The following is a 27,150-nucleotide window of genomic DNA, read 5'->3' as shown; positions in this document are numbered from 1 at the left end:
TTGATCAGGTGTATGCGAGAAGTACTTAGAAAAACAAATGGATTTGTATGTAGCATTTATGGATCTGGAGAAGGCATATGATAGAGTTGATAGAGATGCTCTGTGGAAGGTATTAATAATATATGGTGTGGGAGGCAAATTGTTAGAAGCAGTGAAAAGTTTTTATCGAGGATGTAAGGCATGTGTTCGTGTAGGAAGAGAGGAAAGTGATTGGTTCTCAGTGAATGTAGGTTTGCGGCATATATATATATATATATATATATATATATATATATATATATATATATATTATTTATTTTGCTTTGTCGCTGTCTCCTGCGTTTGCGAGGTAGCGCAAGGAAACAGACGAAAGAAATGGCACAACCCACCCCCATACACAATGTACACACACACACACGCCCACACACGCATATATACATACCTATACATCTCAATGTACACATATATATAGACACACAGACACATACATATATACCCATGCACACAAATCACACTGTCTGCCCCTATTCATTCCCATCGCCACCTCGCCACACATGGAATACCATCCCCCTCCCCCCTCATGTGTGCGAGGTAGCACTAGGAAAAGACAACAAAGGCCCCATTCGTTCACACTCAGTCTCCAGCTGTCACGCAATAATGCCCGAAACCACAGCTTCCTTTCCACATCCAGGCCCCACAAAACTTTCCATGGATTACCCCAGACGCTTCACATGCCCTGATTCAGTCCACTGACAGCATGTCAACCCCGGTATACCACATCGACCCAATTCACTCTACTCCTTGCCCGCCTTTCACCCTTCTGCATGTTCAGGCCCCGATCACTCAAAATCTTTTTCACTCCATCTTTCCACCTCCAATTTGGTCAGCCACTTCTCGTTTCCTCCACCTCCGACACATATATCCTCTTGGTCAATCTTTCCTCACTTATTCTCTCCATGTGCCTAAACCATTTCAAAACACCCTCTTCTGCTCTCACAACCACGCTCTTTTTATTTCCACACATCTCTCTTACCCTTACATTACTTACTCGATCAAACTACCTCACACCACACATTGTCCTGAAACATCTCATTTCCAGCACATCCACCCTCCTGCGCACAACTCTATCCATAGCCCACGTCTCGCAACCATACAACATTGTTGGAACCACTATTCCTTCAAACATACCCATTTCTGCTTTCCGAGATAATGTTCTCGACTTCCACACATTCTTCAAGGTTCCCAGGATTTTCGCCCCCTCCCCCACCCTATGATTCACTTCCGCTTCCATGGTTCCATCCGCTGCCAGATCCACTCCCAGATATATATATATATATTTTTTTTTTTTTTGCTTTGTCGCTGTCTCCCGCGTTTGCGAGGTAGCGCAAGGAAACAGACGAAAGAAATGGCAAAACCCACCCCCATACACATGTATATACATACGTCCACACACGCAAATATACATACCTACACAGCTTTCCATGGTTTAACCCAGACGCTTCACATGCCCTGATTCAATCCACTGACAGCACGTCAACCCCGGTATACCACATCGATCCAATTCACTCTATTCCTTGCACTCCTTTCACCCTCCTGCATGTTCAGGCCCCGATCACACAAAATCTTTTTCACTCCATCTTTCCACCTCCAATTTGGTCTCCCACTTCCCCTCGTTCCCTCCACCTCAGACACATATATCCTCTTGGTCAATCTTTCCTCACTGATTCTCTCCATGTACCCAAACCATTTCAAAACACCCTCTTCTGCTCTCTCAACCACGCTCTTTTTATTTCCACACATCTCTTTTACCCTTACGTTACTTACTCGATCAAACCACCTCACACCACACATTGTCCTCAAACATCTCATTTCCAGCACATCCATCCTCCTGCGCACAACTCTACAACATTCGCAACCATACAACATTGTTGGAACCACTATTCCTTCAAACATACCCATTTTTGCTTTCCGAGATACTGTTCTCGACTTCCACACATTCTTCAAGGCTCCCAGGATTTTCGCCCCCTCCCCACCCTATGATCCACTTCCGCTTCCATGGTTCCATCCGCTGACAGATCCACTCACAGATATCTAAAACACTATACTTTCTCCAGTTTTTCTCCATTCAAACTTACCTCCCAATTGACTTGACCTTCAACCCTACTGTACCTAATAACCTTGCTCTTATTCACATTTACTCTCAACCTTCTTCTTTCACATACTTTACCAAACTCAGTCACCAGCTCCTGCGGTTTCTCACATGAATCAGCCACCAGCGCTGTATCATCAGCGAACAACAACTGACTCACTTCCCAAGCTCTCTCATCCCCAACAGACTTCATACTTGCCCCTCTTTCCAAAACTCTTGCATTCACCTCCCTAACAACCCCATCCATAAGCAAATCAAACAACTATGGAGACATCACACACCCCTGCCGTAAACCTACATTCACTGAGAACCAGTCACTTTCCTCTCTTCCTACACGTACACATGCCTTACATCCTCGATAAAAACTTCCCATTGAAAGTGCGATTTCATCTTCATACTATCATCACGGACTAATGTGATCATCATATCAACAGTGAAGGATTACGATGCAGTTCTCACCTGACAACATCCAGGACTTGCCAACATCTACCAGACATTTTAGTAAGTACCGCCGTGCCTACCTCTCTGCCATCACCAAGAATATATAATATGAATTCCTCCAAGAACGCCTTAGGAACAAACTCATTCCTCGCACCCTAATCCCAGATGACCTCCAACAGAAGAAACAATCATCATACGGCAGAACAGAACATGAAATTCTTCTACAGCACATAGACCATTCCAAAACTGATTCTGTCCAGGCTTTCTACAACCTCAGAAATGCCAGAAGGGAACTTTCCTCAATCTACGACGACCTCGCTATTTCGGCGAACCGTATGAGTGACGCTAGAAGACACGCAAGAGACCAGATCATCGGAAAGAAGAACCATTTGGAATGGCAATAAGACAAGATCTTTTACAACAGTCTATGAGCGAAAGCATCAAACCCTGATAAGAACATCGTCAATTATTCGCCCTATTCCTTACCCCAGGATGAAAAACTTGCACTGAGTTTTGGTCTGTCTTTTTGCTTCAAATCCACATATGATTTTAGTGTGAAGCAGTTATCTTGTATTATGAAATCCACTAATGGCGTCAACCAGGAATTTGATTTCGTATCCAGTTCAATTTTAAGTCACCTGACCAGTGAATGTGTTTCTAAGTGTAGTGACATGCCCCAAAGATTCCAGAGAGCCATTGCAAATCTCAAGAAAATTGAAGATAAGACTAGCCAGTTCGTGATTTTGAATACAGTGCGCTATAGATGTAAACTTCAGGATCTTTTAAATGATACTGATACATATGAGATATTAACATCCAATCCCCTTAACAATAAAGTAAAGATCTTCAATTCTAAACTCAACCAACTGTCAAATAAGCATCAGGACATTCTGAAGTCAGTAAGGATGGTGAATCCTTCTCTTTCTTATATATATCGTCTCCCCAAAAGTCACAAAGACGCATGTCTCCTCAGACCAATTACTTTATCTGTTAATTCCCATAGTAATAAGTTATCTCAATGTTTAGCAAAACATATTAGCAGTGTTCAAGGAGATATCTCTTCATCGCATGCTATAAATAGTTTAGATTTTGTCTGATCAAAAACTTATTAGTTTTGATGTGAATTCCCTTTTCACTAAAGTCCCCATTAATGAACCATCACATTTCTAAGCAGGAAATTGCCCGATCCTAGCCTTGACTTGCCCCTGCCCATAAAAACTTTCATTGATTTAGTTGAGTTTTGTGTTTCTAATAATATTTTTCAAGATGATGAAGGAATTTCTATAGACAGAAATTTGGTTTTGCGGTGGTAAACCTTCTTGGTTCAAATCTTAGTAACATATTTAAAGAATATTTTGAGACTGAAATTCTAATTTCAGTCAATAACCATCCGAAAGTTTGGTTTAGATACGTGAATGATGTGTGGTCCTTGTGGCCATTTTCTTTGATAGATTAAATGATATCCACCCCAATATCATATTCAAGATTGAATGGGAAAAAGAACGCAAATTGCCCTTTCTTGAAGTGTTGATGAATAGAGAATCTGATGATTTGTCCTTTAAAATCTAAAGGAAGCCTACCAACTCTCAGAGTTTTAGCCATTATATCTCAATACATGATTCATCTATAAAAATGTCTGTAGTTATGTCTGTTTTTTAAGAGCACTATTGATATGTGATCCCAAAGGCTTGGTAGACGAATATAGTCATATAAGACGTATCTTTAGGCAGTTATATTATTCAAATTGGTTGCTGAACAAAGCTTCCTAGAAAGCTAGGAAGACATTTTATGCTTCTTGTAACAAAAATGTGATAAATAAGGATAAGTCTAAATGTTTAGTTTTGCCCTATTCTCCCAACTTAGCTAATCTAAGACATGTTCTAAAAATGAGTTCTTGTAATGTTGCTTTCCAGTACGATAACACCATCACTAAGACCTTGATAAATAGTAGGGAAAAGGATGTAAGTACTGGGGGTGTTTACGCCAGAAAAGCTTAACAGAAAGGTGTTATTGGCACCGTCATGCAGTACGCAGGGATGACTACAAAAATGCATTCGCTAAACGCTCATGAAAACGACCGCCCATAGATCATGAAATTCCCTTTATTTTATACCCTTCTGCTGATTATGCAAAGTGGTATTACACAATTATCATCAACTTTCGGAATATGTTAATCTTCTTATACCACGAATGTCAATTGAAAGCCATTTTCTGTTTACACAAGTACAATGATCTTCTCCACATGCAGTCTGTTAATTCTTGCGTCATGATCAACATAATGTTTTCCTTTACGATTTTCCCCAACCTGTAAGCATCTTATCCTGTATGTATTCTCTGCTTTCTAGAATACCAACGATTGGTACAGGAACTTACGTAAAGTTCATAGTGGTAGCAAATATGTTCAGGACATTCACCATAGGACCTTTGAATGACAGAGGAGAAGCAATTACGTTTCCGTCTCTCACCAACCCAATGTGTGGTTCAGATTCTTCTGCTGTCACAACGAACTTGGGTCGGTGCAATAATCTGGAAAGAAAGCAGAAGTTAAATAAGGTAACCATTTTTCGATCAGCCACGAGATAAGGATGAACAAGTGGGATTGGCTGTCGGCAAATTACCACACACAAGAACTGGTTCTGGGAGGGGCTTTGATTTAAACAGGGTCAAACACGCCGATCACAACTATATGAAAACCCATGTGTGCTTGTGTGTGTGTGACTAAGCATCAGTGAACTTACCTGTACATACGAGTGCATAATAAAGTCAACAATACTCACTTGAAAAATTTGTTCGGGAAGAGCTGAAGGTGGGTGGTGAGGAAGAGGCCCTGTCTGGGTGCCCAGGAGGCAACCCGCATGGCCTGTGTTCCCTCTGGGGTGTAGGGAAGGTGTAGGTATACACTACACCTGAGGGGATTCTAGGTAAAAAAAACTGTGCAAGATAAACATTATCATTATAGGCATATATATATGCTTTGCTTTGTCGCTGTCTCCCGCGTTTGCGAGGTAAGGCAAGGAAACAGACGAGAGAATGGCCCAACCCATCCACATACACATGTATATACATACACGTCCACACACGCAAATATACATAACCATACACCTCAATGTACACATATATATACACACACAAACACATACATATATACTCATGCACACAATTCACACTGCCTCCCTTTATTCATTCCCATCGCCATCTCACCACACATGGGATAACATCCCCCTCCCCCCTCATGTGTGCGAGGTAGCGCTAGAAAAAGAGAACAAAGGCCCCATTCGTTCACACTCAGTCTCTAGCTGTCATGCAATAATGCCCGAAACCACAGCTCCCTTTCCACATCCAGGCCCCACAGAACTTTCCATGGTTTACCCCAGACGCTTCACATGCCCTGATTCAATCCATTGAGGGCACGTCGACTCCGGTACACCACATCGATCCATTTCACTCTATTCCTTGCACGCCTTTCACCCTACTGCATGTTCAGGCCCCGATCACTCAAATCTTTTTCACTCAATCTTTCCACCTCCAATTTGGTCTCCCACTTCTCCTTGTTCCCTCCACCTCCGACACATATATCCTCTTGGTCAATCTTTCCTCACTCATTCTCTCCATGTGCCCAAACCATTTCAAAACACCCTCTTCTGCTCTCTCAACCACGCTCTATTTCCACACGTCTCTCTTACCCTTACATTGCTTATTCGATCAAACCAGCTCACACCAAATATTGTCCTCAAACATCTCATTTCCAGCATATCCACCCTCCTGCGCACAACTCTATCCATGGCCCACGCCTCGCAACCATACGACATTCTTGGATCAACTATTCCTTCAATCATAGCCATTTTTGCTTTCTGAGATAACGTTCTCGACTTCCACACATTCTTCAAGGCTCCAAGGATTATCGCCCGCTCCCCACCCTACGATTCACTTCCGCTTCCATGGTTCCATTCGCTGCCAGATCCACTCCTAGATATCTAAAACACATTACTTCCTCCAGTTTTTCTACATTCAAACTTACCCCCCATTAGACTTGACCCTCAACCCTACTGCACCTAATAACCTTTCTCTTATTCACATAACTCTTAGCTTTCTTCTTTCAGAAACTTCCAAACTCAGTCACCAGCTTCTGCAGTTTCTCACATGAATCAGCCACCAGGGCTGTATCATCAGCGAACAACAACTGACTCACTTCCCAAGCTCTCTGATCCCCAACAGACTGCATACTTGCCCCTCTTTCCAAAACTCTTGCATTAAAGTCCCTAATACCCAATCCATAAACAAATTAAACAACCGTAGAGACATCACACACCCCTGCCGCAAACATACATTCACTGAGAACCAATCACTTTCCTCTCTTACTACACGTACATATGCCTAACATCCTCAATAAAAACTTTTCACTGCTTCTAACAACTTGCCTCCCACACCATATATTCTTAGTACATTCCACAGAGTATCTCTATCAACTCTATCATACGCATAAATAAACAAATATAGGTTATTAGGTACAGTAGGGTTGAGGGTCAAGTCAACTGGGAGGTGAGTTTGAATGGAGAAAAACTGGAGGAAGTGAAGTGTTTTAGATATCTGGGAGTGGATCTGGCAGCGGATGGAACCATGGAAGCGGAAGTGGATCATAGGGTGGGGGAGGAGGCGAAAATTCTGGGAGCCTTGAAGAATGTGTGGAAGTCGAGAACATTATCTCGGAGAGCAAAAACAAATATAGTGAGGGGGAGGGGGCCACCAATTCACTCTATTACTTGCCCTCCTCTCACCCTCCTGCATGTTAAACCCCGATCACACAAAATCTTTTTTACTACATCTTTCCACCTCCAATTTGGTCTCCCACTTCTCCTCGTTCCCTCCACCTCCGACACATATATCCTCTTGGTCAATCTTTGACCATTCATTCTCTCCATGTGCCCAAATCATTTCAAAACACCCCCTTCTGCTCTCTCAACCACGCTCTTTTTATTTCCACACATCTCTCTTACCCTTACATTACTTAATCGATCAAACCACCTCACACCACACATTGTCCACAAACATCTCATTTCCAGCACATCCACCCTCTTGCGCACAACTCTATCCATAGCCCACGCCCCGCAACCATAAAACATTGTTGGAACCACTATTCCTTCAAACATACTCATTTTTGCTTTCCGAGATAATGTTCCAACTTCCAAACATTCTTCAAGGCTCCAAGGATTTTCGCCCCCTCCCCCACCTTATGATTCACTTCCGCTTCCATGGTTCCATCCGCTGCCAGATACACTCCCAGGTATCTAAAACAATTTACTTCCTCCAGTTTTTCTCCATTCAAACTTATCTCCCAGTTGACCTGACCCTCAACATTACTGTACCTAATAACCTTGCTCTTATTCACATTTACTCTTAACTTTGTTCTTTCACACACTTTACCAAACTCAGTCACCAGCTTCTGCAGTTTCTCACATGAATCTGCCACCAGCGCTGTATCATTAGCGAACAACAACTGACTCACTTCCCAAGCTTTCTCATCCCCAACAGACTTCATACTTGCCCCTCTTTCCAAAACTCTTGCATTCACCTTCCTAACAACCCCATCCATAAACAAATTAAACAACCATGGAGACATCACACACCCCTGCCGCAAACCTACATTCACTGAGAACCAATCACTTTCCTCTCTTCCTACACGTACACATGCCTTATATCCTTGATAAAAACTTTTCACTGCTTCTAACAACTTGCCTCCCACACCATATATTCTTAATACCTTCCACAGAGCATCTCTATCAACTCTATCATATGCCTTCTCCAGATCCATAAATGCTACATACAAATACATTTGCTTCTCTAAGTATTTTTCACATACATTCTTCAAACGAAGGTTTATTGTATGTGTTTGATGATAGATTGGCAGATATAGGGTGTTTTAGTCGAGGTGGTGTGCAAAGTGAGAGGGTTAGGGAAAATGATTTGGTAAACAGAGAATAGGTAGTAAAAGCTTTGCGGAAGATGAGAGTCGGCAAGGCAGTAGGTTTGGATGGTATTGCAGTGAAATTTACTAAAAAAGGGGGTGACTGTATTATTGACTGGTTGGTAAGGTTATTTAATGTATGTATGACTCATGGTGAGGTGCCTGAGGATTGGCGGAATGCGTGCATAGTGCCATTGTACAAAGGCAAAGGGGATAAGAGTGAGTGCTCAAATTACAGAAGTATAAGTTTGTTGAGTATCCTTGGTAAATTATCTGGGAGGGTATTGTTTGAGAGGGTGAAGTCATGTACATAGTATCAGATTGGGGAAGAGCAGTGTGGTTTCAAAAGTGGTAGAGGATATATATATATATATATATATATATATATATATATATATATATATATATCCTCTTCCCCGAGGTGTGGTGGTGTGGTACCTGAGGTGTAGTGGCTCTTCCCCCGAGGTGTGGTGGTGTGGTAGGGGAGCAGAACGATTTTATCGAACGAAGGGACGGGCGGACGGAGGTGTAGCGATCACAGCCCAGCCATCATCAACACCCTCCTCCTCTCGCTGGCCAAGTGTCAGGTATGATTCTCACTCCTGCTAAGTAAAGTTTCTGTTTGAAGAACCAGATGTTGTATAGTTCCTTCTTCAGTCTGTAGATGGCAGTCTCGTCATCTCACATTTCCATGACAAAATCGCGAGCCTCAGTACCACACCAGAACTCATCGAGGGACCACATGCAACTGCAGGATGGGGTCTCCATGTGTCACACAGCCAACACAAAGTTCCATGAGCCGGCACGTAAGAAAAGCACAGCTGGCAGTCTGGGCTCGAACAGCAGCAGGTGAAATAACACAGCCCAAAAATAGCGGCGGGTCGACCCGTGATCCTCGAGGTGAAGAATACTGAACAGGCAAAACTTTAAGCCATCTAGGCAGCATGAAGAGTCCATGAACACCCACCAATACGTCCAGGAAAGTCACATAACAGCTTGGGAGAAGGTGAATGATGACTTCCAGCCCAACACCTGCCCAGCTGCCTAAGCGAGGTAGCGTATTCCCTCAAAGGTGAGGATGGGCTGCAACTCCAGCAAGGACATGGTCACACCCATCGACAACGGTAACCTCCAGAAGACCGATTTCGACGATGAAGGCCTGCACTGTGGCTGAGAGATTGACTTGAGGAGGCAGAAGTGATATTGTGACAGTGATTGTGTCAGCGTCGCGTCGCCTCGCCGCAGTGTATCGAGACAGACTTCCCCAGAACTTTTAAAGGGGAAGTAAATGTTATAGTTGTGTTAATGGAGTGATAGTTTTCATGCATGGTGTTTGGACAAGAAAATAGTGAAGTTGGAGAAAAATGTAGCTTAGACATTGAAGCTTATTGATACAGTGGTGAAATTGATGAGAACTGCTATTGACGTTTGTGTGAATAAATTGTACATTTCCTTTTCCATAGCCAGAGGTTGAACCATTATGTGACATTCATTTTTTTCATTCATTTCAAGCTAAAAGTTTGTTTCTAAATTGTTTCTTACATTTTTCATATGTATATATATGTATGTGTGTGTGTGTGTGTGTGTGTGCGTGTGTGTGTGTATGTGTGCGTGTGTGTATATGTATATATATGTGTATATTATGCCTGGGGATAGGGGTGAAAGAATACTTCCCACGTATTCCTCGCGTGTCGTAGAAAGCGACTAGAGGGGACGGGAGCGGGGGGCCGGAAATCCTCCCCTCCTTGTATTAACTTTCTAAAATGGGAAACAGAAGAAGGAGTCACGCGGGGAGTGATCACCCTCCTCGAAGGCTCAGAGTGGGGTGCCTAAATGTGTGTGGATGTAACCAAGATGTGAAAAAAGGAGAGATAGGTAGTATGTTTGAGGAAAGGAACCTGGATGTTTTGGCTCTGAGTAAAACGAAGCTCAAGGGTAAAGGGGAAGAGTGGTTTGGAAATGTCTGGGGAGTGAAGTCAGGGGTTAGTGAGAGGACAAGAGCAAGGGAAGGAGTAGCAATACTCCTGAAACAGGAGTTGTGGGAGTATGTGATAGAATGTAAGAAAGTAAATTCTCGATTAATATGGGTAAAATTGAAAGTTGATGGAGAGAGGTGGGTGATTATTGGTGCATATGCACCTGGGCATGAGAAGAAAGATCATGAGAGGCAAGTGTTTTGGGAGCAGCTGAATGAGTGTGTTAGCGGTTTTGATGCACGAGACCGGGTTATAGTGATGGGTGATTTGAATGCAAAGGTGAGTAATGTGGCAGTTGAGGGAATAATTGGTATGCATGGGGTGTTCAGTGTTGTAAATGGAAATGGTGAAGAGCTTGTAGTTTTATGTGCTGAAAAAGGACTGATAATTGGGAATAGCTGGTTTAAAAAGCGAGATATACATAAGTATACTTATGTAAGTAGGAGAGATGGCCAGAGAGCGTTATTGGATTACGTGTTAATTGACAGGCGTGCGAAAGAGAGACTTTTGGATGTTAATGTGCTGAGAGGTGCAACTGGAGGGATGTCTGATCATTATCTTGTGGAGGCTAAGGTGAAGATTAGTATGGGTTTTCAGAAAAGAGGAGTGAATGTTGGGGTGAAGAAGGTGGTGAGAGTAAGTGAGCTTGGGAAGGAGACCTGTGTGGGGAAGTACCAGGAGAGACTGTGTACAGAATGGAAAAAGGTGAGAACAATGGAAGTAAGGGGAGTGGGGGAGGAATGGGATGTATTTAGGGAATCAGTGATGGATGCTTGTGGCATGAGAAGAGTGGGAGGTGGGCTGTTTAGAAAGGGTAGTGAGTGGTGGGATGAAGAAGTAAGAGTATTAGTGAAAGAGAAGACAGAGGCATTTGGACGATTTTTGCAGAGAAAAAAATGCAATTGAGTGGGAGAAGTATAAAAGAAAGAGACAGGAGGTCAAGAGAAAGGTGCAAGAGGTGAAAAAAAGGGCAAATGAGAGTTGGGGTGAGAGACTATCAGTAAATTTTAGGGAGAATAAAAAGATGTTCTGGAAGGAGGTAAATAGGGTGCGTAAGACAAGGGAGCAAATGGGAACTTCAGTGAAGGGCGTAAATGGGGAGGTGATAACAAGTAGTGGTGATGTGAGAAGGAGATGGAATGAGTATTTTGAAGGTTTGTTGAATGTGTCTGATGACAGAGTGGCAGATATAGGGTGTTTTGGTCGAGGTGGTGTGCAAAGTGAGAGGGTTAGGGAAAATGATTTGGTAAACAGAGAAGAGGTAGTAAAAGCTTTGCGGAAGATGAAAGCCGGCAAGGCAGCAGGTTTGGATGGTATTGCAGTGGAATTTATTAAAAAAGGGGGTGACTGTATTGTTGACTGGTTGGTAAGGTTATTTAATGTATGTATGACTCATGGTGAGGTGCCTGAGGATTGGCGGAATGCGTGCATAGTGCCATTGTACAAAGGCAAAGGGGATAAGAGTGAGTGCTCAAATTACAGAGGTATAAGTTTGTTGAGTATTCCTGGTAAATTATATGGGAGGGTATTGATTGAGAGGGTGAAGGCATGTACAGAGCATCAGATTGGGGAAGAGCAGTGCGGTTTCAGAAGTGGTAGAGGATGTGTGGATCAGGTGTTTGCTTTGAAGAATGTATGTGAGAAATACTTAGAAAAGCAAATGGATTTGTATGTAGCATTTATGGATCTGGAGAAGGCATATGATAGAGTTGATAGAGATGCTCTGTGGAAGGTATTAAGAATATATGGTGTGGGAGGCAAGTTGTTAGAAGCAGTGAAAAGTTTTTATCGAGGATGTAAGGCATGTGTACGTGTAGGAAGAGAGGAAAGTGATTGGTTCTCAGTGAATGTAGGTTTGCGGCAGGGGTGTGTGATGTCTCCATGGTTGTTTAATTTGTTTATGGATGGGGTTGTTAGGGAGGTAAATGCAAGAGTCCTGGAAAGAGGGGCAAGTATGAAGTCTGTTGGGGATGAGAGAGCTTGGGAAGTGAGTCAGTTGTTGTTCGCTGATGATACAGCGCTGGTGGCTGATTCATGTGAGAAACTGCAGAAGCTGGTGACTGAGTTTGGTAAAGTGTGTGGAAGAAGAAAGTTAAGAGTAAATGTGAATAAGAGCAAGGTTATTAGGTACAGTAGGGTTGAGGGTCAAGTCAATTGGGAGGTGAGTTTGAATGGAGAAAAACTGGAGGAAGTGAAGTGTTTTAGATATCTGGGAGTGGATCTGTCAGCGGATGGAACCATGGAAGCGGAAGTGGATCATAGGGTGGGGGAGGGGCGAAAATTTTGGGAGCCTTGAAAAATGTGTGGAAGTCGAGAACATTATCTCGGAAAGCAAAAATGGGTATGTTTGAAGGAATAGTGGTTCCAACAATGTTGTATGGTTGCGAGGCGTGGGCTATGGATAGAGTTGTGCGCAGGAGGATGGATGTGCTGGAAATGAGATGTTTGAGGACAATGTGTGGTGTGAGGTGGTTTGATCGAGTAAGTAACGTAAGGGTAAGAGAGATGTGTGGAAATAAAAAGAGCGTGGTTGAGAGAGCAGAAGAGGGTGTTTTGAAATGGTTTGGGCACATGGAGAGAATGAGTGAGGAAAGATTGACCAAGAGGATATATGTGTCGGAGGTGGAGGGAACGAGGAGAAGAGGGAGACCAAATTGGAGGTGGAAAGATGGAGTGAAAAAGATTTTGTGTGATCGGGGCCTGAACATGCAGGAGGGTGAAAGGAGGGCAAGGAATAGAGTGAATTGGAGCGATGTGGTATACAGGGTTGACGTGCTGTCAGTGGATTGAATCAAGGCATGTGAAGCGTCTGGGGTAAACCATGGAAAGCTGTGTAGGTATGTATATTTGCGTGTGTGGACGTGTGTATGTACATGTGTATGGGGGGGGGTTGGGCCATTTCTTTCGTCTGTTTCCTTGCGCTACCTCGCAAACGCGGGAGACAGCGACAAAGTATAAAAAAAAAAAAAAAAAAAAATAATATATATATATATATATATATATATATATATATATATATATATATATATATATATATATATATATATATATATATATATATATATATATATATATATATATATATATATATATATAATATATATATATATTATATATTATACATATACCAATTCACTCTATTACTTGCCCTCCTCTCACCCTCCTGCATGTTAAACCCCGATCACAAAATCTTTTTTACTACATCTTTCCACCTCCAATTTGGTCTCCCACTTCTCCTCGTTCCCTCCACCTCCGACACATATATCCTCTTGGTCAATCTTTGACCATTCATTCTCTCCATGTGCCCAAACCATTTCAAAACCCCCTTCTGCTCTCTCAACCACGCTCTTTTTATTTCCACACATCTCTCTTACCCTTACATTACTTACTCGATCAAACCACCTCACACCACACATTGTCCACAAACATCTCATTTCCAGCACATCCACCCTCTTGCGCACAACTCTATCCATAGCCCACGCCTCGCAACCATAAAACATTGTTGGAACCACTATTCCTTCAAACATACTCATTTTTGCTTTCCGAGATAATGTTCCAACTTCCACACATTCTTCAAGGCTCCAAGGATTTTCGCCCCCTCCCCCACCTTATGAATCACTTCCGCTTCCATGGTTCCATCCGCTGCCAGATCCACTCCCAGGTATCTAAAACAATTTACTTCCTCCAGTTTTTCTCCATTCAAACTTAACTCCCAATTGACCTGACCCTCAACATTACTGTACCTAATAACCTTGCTCTTATTCACATTTACTCTTAACTTTGTTCTTTCACACACTTTACCAAACTCAGTCACCAGCTTCTGCAGTTTCTCACATGAATCTGCCACCAGCGCTGTATCATCAGCGAACAACAACTGACTCACTTCCCAAGCTCTCTCATCCACAACAGACTTCATACTTGCCCCTCTTTCCAGGACTCTTGCATTTACCTCCCTAACAACCCCATCCATAAACAAATTAAACAACCATGGAGACATCACGCACCCCTGCCGCAAACCTACATTCACTGAGAACCAATCACTTTCCTCTCTTCCTACACGTACACATGCCTTACATCCTCGATAAAAACTTTTCACTGCTTCTAACAACTTGCCTCCCACACCATATATTCTTAATACCTTCCACAGAGCATCTCTATCAACTCTATCATATGCCTTCTCCAGATACATAAATGCTACATACAAATCCATTTGCTTTTCTAAGTATTTTTCACATACATTCTTCAAACGAAGGTTTATTGTATGTATTTGATGATAGATTGGCAGATATAGGGTGTTTTAGTCGAGGTGGTGTGCAAAGTGAGAGGGTTAGGGAAAATGATTTGGTAAACAGAGAATAGGTAGTAAAAGCTTTGCGGAAGATGAGAGCCGGCAAGGCAGTAGGTTTGGATGGTATTGCAGTGAAATTTACTAAAAAAGGGGGTGACTGTATTATTGACTGGTTGGTAAGGTTATTTAATGTATGTATGACTCATGGTGAGGTGCCTGAGGATTGGCGGAATGCGTGCATAGTGCCATTGTACAAAGGCAAAGGGGATAAGAGTGAGTGCTCAAATTACAGAAGTATAAGTTTGTTGAGTATTCTTGGTAAATTATCTGGGAGGGTATTGTTTGAGAGGGTGAAGTCATGTACATAGTATCAGATTGGGGAAGAGCAGTGTGGTTTCAAAAGTGGTAGAGGATATATATATATATATATATATATATATATATATATATATATATATATATATCCTCTTCCCCGAGGTGTGGTGGTGTGGTACCTGAGGTGTAGTGGCTCTTCCCCCGAGGTGTGGTGGTGTGGTAGGGGAGCAGAACGATTTTATCGAACGAAGGGACGGGCGGACGGAGGTGTAGCGATCACAGCCCAGCCATCATCAACACCCTCCTCCTCTCGCTGGCCAAGTGTCAGGTATGATTCTCACTCCTGCTAAGTAAAGTTTCTGTTTGAAGAACCAGATGTTGTATAGTTCCTTCTTCAGTCTGTAGATGGCAGTCTCGTCATCTCACATTTCCATGACAAAATCGCGAGCCTCAGTACCACACCAGAACTCATCGAGGGACCACATGCAACTGCAGGATGGGGTCTCCATGTGTCACACAGCCAACACAAAGTTCCATGAGCCGGCACGTAAGAAAAGCACAGCTGGCAGTCTGGGCTCGAACAGCAGCAGGTGAAATAACACAGCCCAAAAATAGCGGCGGGTCGACCCGTGATCCTCGAGGTGAAGAATACTGAACAGGCAAAACTTTAAGCCATCTAGGCAGCATGAAGAGTCCATGAACACCCACCAATACGTCCAGGAAAGTCACATAACAGCTTGGGAGAAGGTGAATGATGACTTCCAGCCCAACACCTGCCCAGCTGCCTAAGCGAGGTAGCGTATTCCCTCAAAGGTGAGGATGGGCTGCAACTCCAGCAAGGACATGGTCACACCCATCGACAACGGTAACCTCCAGAAGACCGATTTCGACGATGAAGGCCTGCACTGTGGCTGAGAGATTGACTTGAGGAGGCAGAAGTGATATTGTGACAGTGATTGTGTCAGCGTCGCGTCGCCTCGCCGCAGTGTATCGAGACAGACTTCCCCAGAACTTTTAAAGGGGAAGTAAATGTTATAGTTGTGTTAATGGAGTGATAGTTTTCATGCATGGTGTTTGGACAAGAAAATAGTGAAGTTGGAGAAAAATGTAGCTTAGACATTGAAGCTTATTGATACAGTGGTGAAATTGATGAGAACTGCTATTGACGTTTGTGTGAATAAATTGTACATTTCCTTTTCCATAGCCAGAGGTTGAACCATTATGTGACATTCATTTTTTTCATTCATTTCAAGCTAAAAGTTTGTTTTCTAAATTGTTTCTTACATTTTTCATATGTATATATATGTATGTGTGTGTGTGTGTGTGTGTGTGCGTGTGTGTGTGTATGTGTGCGTGTGTGTATATGTATATATATGTGTATATTATGCCTGGGGATAGGGGTGAAAGAATACTTCCCACGTATTCCTCGCGTGTCGTAGAAAGCGACTAGAGGGGACGGGAGCGGGGGGCCGGAAATCCTCCCCTCCTTGTATTAACTTTCTAAAATGGGAAACAGAAGAAGGAGTCACGCGGGGAGTGATCACCCTCCTCGAAGGCTCAGAGTGGGGTGCCTAAATGTGTGTGGATGTAACCAAGATGTGAAAAAAGGAGAGATAGGTAGTATGTTTGAGGAAAGGAACCTGGATGTTTTGGCTCTGAGTAAAACGAAGCTCAAGGGTAAAGGGGAAGAGTGGTTTGGAAATGTCTGGGGAGTGAAGTCAGGGGTTAGTGAGAGGACAAGAGCAAGGGAAGGAGTAGCAATACTCCTGAAACAGGAGTTGTGGGAGTATGTGATAGAATGTAAGAAAGTAAATTCTCGATTAATATGGGTAAAATTGAAAGTTGATGGAGAGAGGTGGGTGATTATTGGTGCATATGCACCTGGGCATGAGAAGAAAGATCATGAGAGGCAAGTGTTTTGGGAGCAGCTGAATGAGTGTGTTAGCGGTTTTGATGCACGAGACCGGGTTATAGTGATGGGTGATTTGAATGCAAAGGTGAGTAATGTGGCAGTTGAGGGAATAATTGGTATGCATGGGGTGTTCAGTGTTGTAAATGGAAATGGTGAAGAGCTTGTAGTTTTATGTGCTGAAAAAGGACTGATAATTGGGAATAGCTGGTTTAAAAAGCGAGATATACATAAGTATACTTATGTAAGTAGGAGAGATGGCCAGAGAGCGTTATTGGATTACGTGTTAATTGACAGGCGTGCGAAAGAGAGACTTTTGGATGTTAATGTGCTGAGAGGTGCAACTGGAGGGATGTCTGATCATTATCTTGTGGAGGCTAAGGTGAAGATTAGTATGGGTTTTCAGAAAAGAGGAGTGAATGTTGGGGTGAAGAAGGTGGTGAGAGTAAGTGAGCTTGGGAAGGAGACCTGTGTGGGGAAGTACCAGGAGAGACTGTGTACAGAATGGAAAAAGGTGAGAACAATGGAAGTAAGGGGAGTGGGGGAGGAATGGGATGTATTTAGGGAATCAGTGATGGATTGCGCAAAAGATGCTTGTGGCATGAGAAGAGTGGGAGGTGGGCTGTTTAGAAAGGGTAGTGAGTGGTGGGATGAAGAAGTAAGAGTATTAGTGAAAGAGAAGACAGAGGCATTTGGACGATTTTTGCAGAGAAAAAATGCAATTGAGTGGGAGAAGTATAAAAGAAAGAGACAGGAGGTCAAGAGAAAGGTGCAAGAGGTGAAAAAAAGGGCAAATGAGAGTTGGGGTGAGAGACTATCAGTAAATTTTAGGGAGAATAAAAAGATGTTCTGGAAGGAGGTAAATAGGGTGCGTAAGACAAGGGAGCAAATGGGAACTTCAGTGAAGGGCGTAAATGGGGAGGTGATAACAAGTAGTGGTGATGTGAGAAGGAGATGGAATGAGTATTTTGAAGGTTTGTTGAATGTGTCTGATGACAGAGTGGCAGATATAGGGTGTTTTGGTCGAGGTGGTGTGCAAAGTGAGAGGGTTAGGGAAAATGATTTGGTAAACAGAGAAGAGGTAGTAAAAGCTTTGCGGAAGATGAAAGCCGGCAAGGCAGCAGGTTTGGATGGTATTGCAGTGGAATTTATTAAAAAAGGGGGTGACTGTATTGTTGACTGGTTGGTAAGGTTATTTAATGTATGTATGACTCATGGTGAGGTGCCTGAGGATTGGCGGAATGCGTGCATAGTGCCATTGTACAAAGGCAAAGGGGATAAGAGTGAGTGCTCAAATTACAGAGGTATAAGTTTGTTGAGTATTCCTGGTAAATTATATGGGAGGGTATTGATTGAGAGGGTGAAGGCATGTACAGAGCATCAGATTGGGGAAGAGCAGTGCGGTTTCAGAAGTGATAGAGGATGTGTGGATCAGGTGTTTGCTTTGAAGAATGTATGTGAGAAATACTTAGAAAAGCAAATGGATTTGTATGTAGCATTTATGGATCTGGAGAAGGCATATGATAGAGTTGATAGAGATGCTCTGTGGAAGGTATTAAGAATATATGGTGTGGGAGGCAAGTTGTTAGAAGCAGTGAAAAGTTTTTATCGAGGATGTAAGGCATGTGTACGTGTAGGAAGAGAGGAAAGTGATTGGTTCTCAGTGAATGTAGGTTTGCGGCAGGGGTGTGTGATGTCTCCATGGTTGTTTAATTTGTTTATGGATGGGGTTGTTAGGGAGGTAAATGCAAGAGTCCTGGAAAGAGGGGCAAGTATGAAGTCTGTTGGGGATGAGAGAGCTTGGGAAGTGAGTCAGTTGTTGTTCGCTGATGATACAGCGCTGGTGGCTGATTCATGTGAGAAACTGCAGAAGCTGGTGACTGAGTTTGGTAAAGTGTGTGGAAGAAGAAAGTTAAGAGTAAATGTGAATAAGAGCAAGGTTATTAGGTACAGTAGGGTTGAGGGTCAAGTCAATTGGGAGGTGAGTTTGAATGGAGAAAAACTGGAGGAAGTGAAGTGTTTTAGATATCTGGGAGTGGATCTGTCAGCGGATGGAACCATGGAAGCGGAAGTGGATCATAGGGTGGGGGAGGGGGCGAAAATTTTGGGAGCCTTGAAAAATGTGTGGAAGTCGAGAACATTATCTCGGAAAGCAAAAATGGGTATGTTTGAAGGAATAGTGGTTCCAACAATGTTGTATGGTTGCGAGGCGTGGGCTATGGATAGAGTTGTGCGCAGGAGGATGGATGTGCTGGAAATGAGATGTTTGAGGACAATGTGTGGTGTGAGGTGGTTTGATCGAGTGAGTAACGTAAGGGTAAGAGAGATGTGTGGAAATAAAAAGAGCGTGGTTGAGAGAGCAGAAGAGGGTGTTTTGAAATGGTTTGGGCACATGGAGAGAATGAGTGAGGAAAGATTGACCAAGAGGATATATGTGTCGGAGGTGGAGGGAACGAGGAGAAGAGGGAGACCAAATTGGAGGTGGAAAGATGGAGTGAAAAAGATTTTGTGTGATCGGGGCCTGAACATGCAGGAGGGTGAAAGGAGGGCAAGGAATAGAGTGAATTGGAGCGATGTGGTATACAGGGCTTGACGTGCTGTCAGTGGATTGAATCAAGGCATGTGAAGCGTCTGGGGTAAACCATGGAAAGCTGTGTAGGTATGTATATTTGCGTGTGTGGACGTGTGTATGTACATGTGTATGGGGGGGGGGGGCCATTTCTTTCGTCTGTTTCCTTGCGCTACCTCGCAAACGCGGGAGACAGCGACAAAGTATAAAAAAAAAAAAAAAAAAATATATATATATATATATATATATATATATATATATATATATATATATATATATATATATATATATATATATATATATATATATTATATATATATATATATATATATATATATATATATATATATATATATATTTATATATATACATATAAGTTGTTAGAAGCAGTGAAAAGTTTTATCGAGGATGTAAGGCATATGTACGTGTAGGAAGAGAGGAAAGTGATTGGTTCTCAGTGAATGTATGTTTGCGGCATGGGTTTGTAATGTCTACATGGTTATTAAATTTGTTTAAGGATGGTGTTGTTATGGAGTTTAATCCAAGAGTTTTTGAAAGAGGGGCAAATATGCAGTCTGTTGGTGATGAGAGAGCTTGGAAAGTTTTTATCGAGGATGTAAGGCATGTGTACGTGTAGGAAGAGAAGAAAGTGATTGGTTCTCAGTGAATGTAGGTTTGCGGCAGGGTTGTGTGATGTCTCTATGGTTGTTTGATTTGTTTATGGATGGGGTTGTTAGGGAGGTGAATGCAAGAGTTTTGGAAAGAGGGGCAAGTATGAAGTCTGTTGTGGATGAGAGAGCTTGGGAATTGAGTTAGTTGTTGTTCGCTGATGATACAGCGCTGGTGGCTGATTCATGTGAGAAACTGCAGAAGCTGGTGACTGAGTTTGGTAAAGTGTGTGAAAGAAGAACGTTAAAAGTAAATGTGAATAATAGCAAGGTTATTAGGTACTGTAGGGTTGAGCGTTAAGCCAATTGGGAGGTAAGTTTGAATGGAGAAAAACTGGAAAAATTAAAGTGTTTTAGATATCCGGAAGTGGATCTGGCAGCGGATGGAACCATGGAAGCGAAAGTGAATAATAGGGTGGGGGAGGGGGCGAAAATCCTGGGAGCCTTAAAGAATGTGTGGAAGTCGAGAACATTATCTCCGAAAGCAAAAATGGCTATGTTTGAAGGAATAGTGATTCCAACAATGTTGTATGGTTGCGAGACGTGGGCTATGGATAGAGTATTTCGCAGGAGGGTGGAAAGCTTGAAATGAGATGTTTGAGGACAATATGTCGTGTGAGCTGGCTTGATTGAGTAAGTAATGTAAGGGCAAGAGAGATGTTTGGAAATAAAAAGAGCGTGTTTGAGAGAACAGAAGTAGGTGTTTTGAAATGGTTTGGGCACATGGAGAGAATGAGTGAGGAAAGATTGACCAAGAGGATATATGTGTTGGATGTGGAGAGAACGATGAGAAGTGGGACCCAATTGTTTATATATATATATATATATATATATATATATATATATATATATATATATATATATATATATATATATATTTTTTTTTTTTCATACGATTCGCCATTTTCCGCATTTGCGAGGTAGCGTTAAGAACAGAGGACTGGGCCTTAGAGGGAAAATCCTCACCTGGCCCCCTTCTCTGTTCCTTCTTTTGGAATATTAAAAAAAAAGACGAGAGGGGAGGATTTCCAGCCACCCGCTCCCTCCCCTTTTAGTCGCCTTCTACGACACGCAGGGAATACGTGGGAAGTATTCTTTCTCCCCTATCCCCAGGGATATATATATATATATATATATATATATATATATATATATATATATATATATGTATATATATATATATATATATATATATATATATATATATATATATATATATATATATATATATATATATATATATATATATATATATATATATATATATATATATATATTTATATATATATATATATATATATATATATATATATATATATATATATATATATATATATATATATATATTATCCCTGGGGACAGGGGATTAAGAATACTTCCCACGTATTCCCTGCGTGTCGTAGAAGGCGACTAAAAGGGGAGGGAGCGGGGGGCTGGAAATCCTCCCCTCTCGTTTTTTTTTTAATTTTCCAAAAGAAGGAACAGAGAATTGGGCCAGGTGAGGGTATTCCCTCAAAGGCCCAGTCCTCTGTTCTTAATGCTACCTCGCTAACGCGGGAAAGGGCGAATAGTTAAAAAAAAAAAAAAAAAAAAAAAAAAAAATATATATATATATTTTTTTTTTATTTTTTATTATACTTTGTCGCTGTCTCCCGCGTTTGCGAGGTAGCGCAAGGAAACAGACGAAAGAAATGGCCCAACCCCCCCCCATACACATGTATATACATACGTCCACACACGCAAATATACATACCTACACAGCTTTCCATGGTTTACCCCAGACGCTTTACATGCCCTGCTTCAATCCACTGACAGCACGTCAACCCCGGTATACCACATCGCTCCAATTCACTCTATTCCTTGCCCTCCTTTCACCCTCCTGCATGTTCAGGCCCCGATCACACAAAATCTTTTTCACTCCATCTTTCCACCTCCAATTTGGTCTCCCTCTTCTCCTTGTTCCCTCCACCTCCGACACATATATCCTCTTGGTCAATCTTTCCTCACTCATCCTCTCCATGTGCCCAAACCACTTCAAAACACCCTCTTCTGCTCTCTCAACCACGCTCTTTTTATTTCCACACATCTCTCTTACCCTTACGTTACTCACTCGATAAAACCACCTCACACCACACATTGTCCTCAAACATCTCATTTCCAGCACATCCATCCTCCTGCGCACAACTCTATCCATAGCCCACGCCTCGCAACCATACAACATTGTTGGAACCACTATTCCTTCAAACATACCCATTTTTGCTTTCCGAGATAATGTTCTCGACTTCCACACATTCTTCAAGGCCCCCAGGATTTTCGCCCCCTCCCCCACCCTATGATCCACTTCCGCTTCCATGGTTCCATCCGCTGCCAGATCCACTCCCAGATATCTAAAACACTTTACTTCCTCCAGTTTTTCTCCATTCAAACTCACCTCCCAATTGACTTGACCCTCAACCCTACTGTACCTAATAACCTTGCTCTTATTCACATTTACTCTTAACTTTCTTCTTCCACACACTTTTCCAAACTCAGTCACCAGCTTCTGCAGTTTCTCACATGAATCAGCCACCAGCTAAAATTTAATGATTCTCACCCCAAATATCATTTGCCCTCTTTTTCACCTCTTGCACCTTTCTCTTGACCTCCTGCCTCTTTCTTGTATACCTCTCCCACTCATTTGCATTTTTTCCTTGTAAAAATCGTCCAAATGCCTCTGTCTTCTCTTTCACTAATAATCTTACTTCCTCATTCCACCACTCACTACCTTTTCTAATAAACCCACCTACCACGCTTCTTATGCCACAAGCATCTTTTGGAAGGAGGTAAATAAAGTGCGTAAGACAAGGGAGCAAATGGGAACTTCAGTGAAGGCGCCTAATGTGGAGGTGATAACAAGTTGTGGTGATGGGAGAAGGAGATGGAGTGTGTATTTTGAATGTTTGTTGAATGTGTTTGATGATAGAGTGGCAGATATAGGGTGTTTTCGTCGAGGTGTTGTGCAAAGTGAGAGAGTTAGGGAAAATGATTTGGTAAATAGAGAAGAGGCAGTAAAAGCTTTACGGAAGATAAAAGCCGACAAGGCAGCAGATTTGGATGGTATTGCAATGGAATTTATTAAAAAAGGGGGTAACTGTATTGTTGACTGGTTGGTAAGGTTTTTTATTGTATGTATGATTTATGGTGAGGTGCCTGAGGATTGGCGGGATGCTTGCATATTGCCATTGTACAAAGGCAAAGGGGATAAGAGTGAGTGCTCAAATTACAGAGGTATAAGTGTGTTGAGTATTCCTAGTAAATTATATGGGAGGGTATTGATTGAGAGGGTGAAGGCATGTACAGAGCATCATATTGGGGAAGAGCAGTGTGGTTTCAGAAGTGGTAGAGGATGTTTGGATTAGGTGTTTGCTTTGAAGAATGTATGTGAGAAATATTTAGAAAAACAAATGGATTTGTATGTAGCTTTTAGGGATCTGGAGAAGGCATATGATAGAGTTGATAGAGATGCTTTGTGGTAGGTACTAAGAATATATGGTGTGGGATGCAAGTTGTTAGAAGCAGTGAAAAGTTTTTATCGAGGATGTAAGGCATGTGTACGTGTAGGAAGGGAGGAAAGTGATTGGTTCTCAGTGAATGTAGGTTTGCGGCAGGGGTGTACGATGTCTCCATGGTTGTTTAAATTGTTTATGGATGGGGTTGTTAGGGAGGTGAATACAAGAGTTTTGGAAAGAGTGGCAATTATGCATTCTGTTGTGGATGAGAGAGCTTGGGAAGTGAGTTATTTGTTGTTCGCTGATGATACAGCGCTGGTGGCTGATTCATGTAAGAAACTGCAGAAGCTGGTGACTGAGTTTGGTAAAGTGTGTGAAAGAAGAAAGTTAAGGGTAAATGTGAATAAGAGCAAGGTTATTATGTGCAGTAGGTTTGAGGGTCATGTCAACTGGGAGGTAAGTTTGACTGGAGAGAAACTGGAGGAAGTAAAGTGTTTTAGATATCTGGGAGTGGATCTGGCAGTGGATGGAACCATGGAAGCGGAAGTGAATCATAGGGTGGGGGAGTGGGCGAAAGATCTGGGAGCCTTGAAGAATGTTTGGAAGTCGAGAACACTAACTCGGAAAGCAAAAATGGGTATATTTGAAGGAATAGTGGTTCCAACAATGTTTTATGGTTGCGAGGCGTGAGCTATGGATAGAGTTGTGCGCAAGAGGGTGGAGATATATATATATATATATATATATATATATATATATATATATATATATATATTCCTATGAGTGCACGGAGAAAATTAAACAAGATATGTTCCCAAGTGTACTTTCGTGTAATGATCACATCATCATGATAGACAAAAGAGAGAAATATGAGTCAGTTGGTATACATCGAAGACACGAAGCTAGGACGCCGATTTTCCAAGACATACAGTGAGTGTTCATAAACTTATCCTTTTACAAATTTTATCAACATTAATGTTATATGATTTGTATAGACCATAACTAATATTATTATTATGATTTGTTGTGTATTTAATTGTATAATATTCAAAGACATTTCTCTTGGTAATAGAGTTAGAGTTAATAACTGAGATGGTATTACTCCAGTCGATACAATGATCATAGTTTTTAATGTGATTAAACAAGGTATTTGTTTCTTGTCCCGTTCTTATACTATACTTATATCGCTTAAGTCTAACAGAAAGATCCTTATTAGTCTGCCCCACATGAAATTTATCACAATTTGCACTTCGCACTTTATAGATGCATCCATGAGAATTTTCTGGTGAATTCCTGAATAAGATATTCTTTATAGTATTATTGTTGCTAAAGGCAACATTTACATTAAAGGTTTTAAGCAACATGGGAAGTAAAGTGAAATTTTATTAAAATGGAGAACTATAAGATTCTTTCTGTCAATGGGAGGTTTGGGCCCAAATCTATGAAATGATTTCTTTGCTAACTTAAGTGATTTATCAGTGAAAGATCTCGGGTATTCTAATTTAGATCCAATAGAATATATGTTCTCAAACTCACCATCAATAAACTTTGGACTGTAGATACATAATGCCTTTAGGAACATAGATTGAAATGACGATCTTTTAACTCTTCATATTGAGTTGAGTAATAATGGATATATGAGCATACATTGGTAGGTTATCTTTACATGCTAAACTTAAACTTGTTTCCTGCCAATGGATCATGGAATCTAAAATTGGTAACATGCATTTATTTTCATATTCTACAGGTAATTTGATGGTAGGTACTAAATTGTTAAGTAAGGGGAAAAATATTTGTAAATTTTCATTTTTTGGCCAAACACAAAGAACATCATATACATACCTAAAGCAAATTGCATTAGAAGGTAAGATATCCTTTAGTAATTTTGTTTCAAAAATTCCGTATAAAGATTACTTAGTATAGGAGAAAAAGGGTTACCCATTGTCATACCAAATTTCGGAGCATAAGAATCTCTATTGAACTGAAATACAGTCTTTTATACACAATTTTATCTGTTCAATGAAAACAGACTTTGAAACAGGAAAATGAATATCATCCAAGACATAGAATAAATATTCTAAAAGGTCTTCAACTGGAACTTTAGTTAAAAGTGAGGAAACATCAAAGCTAACTAGTTTGAAATCAAAATTAACATTGATATCGTTTAGCTTGTTGAATAAATATACATTGTTCATGATATTAGAATTTGACACCTTATCCACAAAATGGATTGATAAAGAAACTAACTATTTTGACCATTTTTATGTGATGGGGCCTACTGAACTCACTTGCTGGAAAATTCTGTATATATGTTTTGATATGTCTATACATATATGACAATGAAGGGGACAAAGATGACAAACTTTTGATAAGAGAGCTATTACCTTTGAACAACAACTTCATTTCTTTATTGAAATAGGAATTAACTGCTTCCAAAGGATTTTTAGTAAGTTTAGAATATGTCGTGTTATCATTTAAAAGATCATTCATTTTTAGACAAATAGTTGCTTTTTTCTAAAATCACAGCAGTGTTAGCCTTATTTGCTTTAGTAATATGTATATCCTTATCTTTTTTTAAGGTGTTAATATCTCTTATAAATCTTTTAGAGCTATTAGGATCCACTGGTTTTGACAAACTGGCATACGCTAAACCTTTACTGATATTAATTTCATCATTACTCTAATTACTGTATTTCTCTGAATTGCAAAAAGACTTTGACATCAACACAGCTGGCTTCCCTGTTAAAGAACACAAAACTTGAACCATACACTAAAGCACACAAGGAATCCTTATCTAATCCTTGTCTAATAAGACAGGTTTATCACAAAAGAAGGGTTTGTATTCTTTGTCCCTTCTTTTGTGATAAACAATGTAGATTTAGTCAACAAGCTAAACAATATCAATTTGATTTTGATTTCACACTTGTTAGCTTTGAGATTTCCTCACTTTTCAATAAAGTTCCAGTTGATGACCTTTCAGAATATCTATTTGATGTCTTGGATGATATTCATTTACCTGTTTCAAAGTCTGTTTTCATTGAACTGATAAAATTGTGTATAAAAGACTCTCTATTTCAATTCAATGGAGATTATTATGCTCAAAAATTTGGTATGCAATGGGTAACCCTCTTTCACCTGTACTAAGTAATCTTTATATGGAATTTTTTGAAGCTAAATTACTAAGGCTATCTCACCTTCTAATGCAGTTTGGCTTAGGTATGTAGATGATGTTCTTTGTGTCTGGCCAACGTATGAAAATTTACAAATATTTCTCACCTTACTTAACAATTCAGTACCTTCCATCAACTTTACTGTAGAAAATGAAAATAATGGTATTTTACGAGTTTTAGATTGCATGATCCATAGGCAAGGAAACAAGTTTAAGTTTAGCATATACAGAAAGCCT

At 41.0% G+C, this 27,150-nt stretch overlaps 1 protein-coding gene across 1 annotated transcript in view; it reads right to left on the bottom strand.

Moving 5' to 3' along the window:
• The window catches only part of LOC139763314 (uncharacterized), a 101,177-nt gene that overhangs the window by 25,232 nt on the left and 48,795 nt on the right, over positions 1-27,150 (bottom strand). The window contains exons 5-6 of the mRNA XM_071689336.1: positions 5,347-5,475; positions 4,943-5,095 (exon numbers count right to left, since the gene is read on the bottom strand). Of these exons, the coding sequence (XP_071545437.1) occupies positions 4,943-5,095; positions 5,347-5,475 (282 nt within the window). The remainder of the gene's footprint in view (positions 1-4,942; positions 5,096-5,346; positions 5,476-27,150) is intronic.

The sequence above is a fragment of the Panulirus ornatus genome, chromosome 46, assembly GCF_036320965.1.
Source record: "Panulirus ornatus isolate Po-2019 chromosome 46, ASM3632096v1, whole genome shotgun sequence".
Taxonomy (NCBI): Eukaryota; Metazoa; Arthropoda; class Malacostraca; order Decapoda; family Palinuridae; genus Panulirus; species Panulirus ornatus.
The sequence above is the reverse complement of the archived record's forward strand: the minus strand, read 5'-3'. Positions and strand labels throughout refer to the sequence as shown.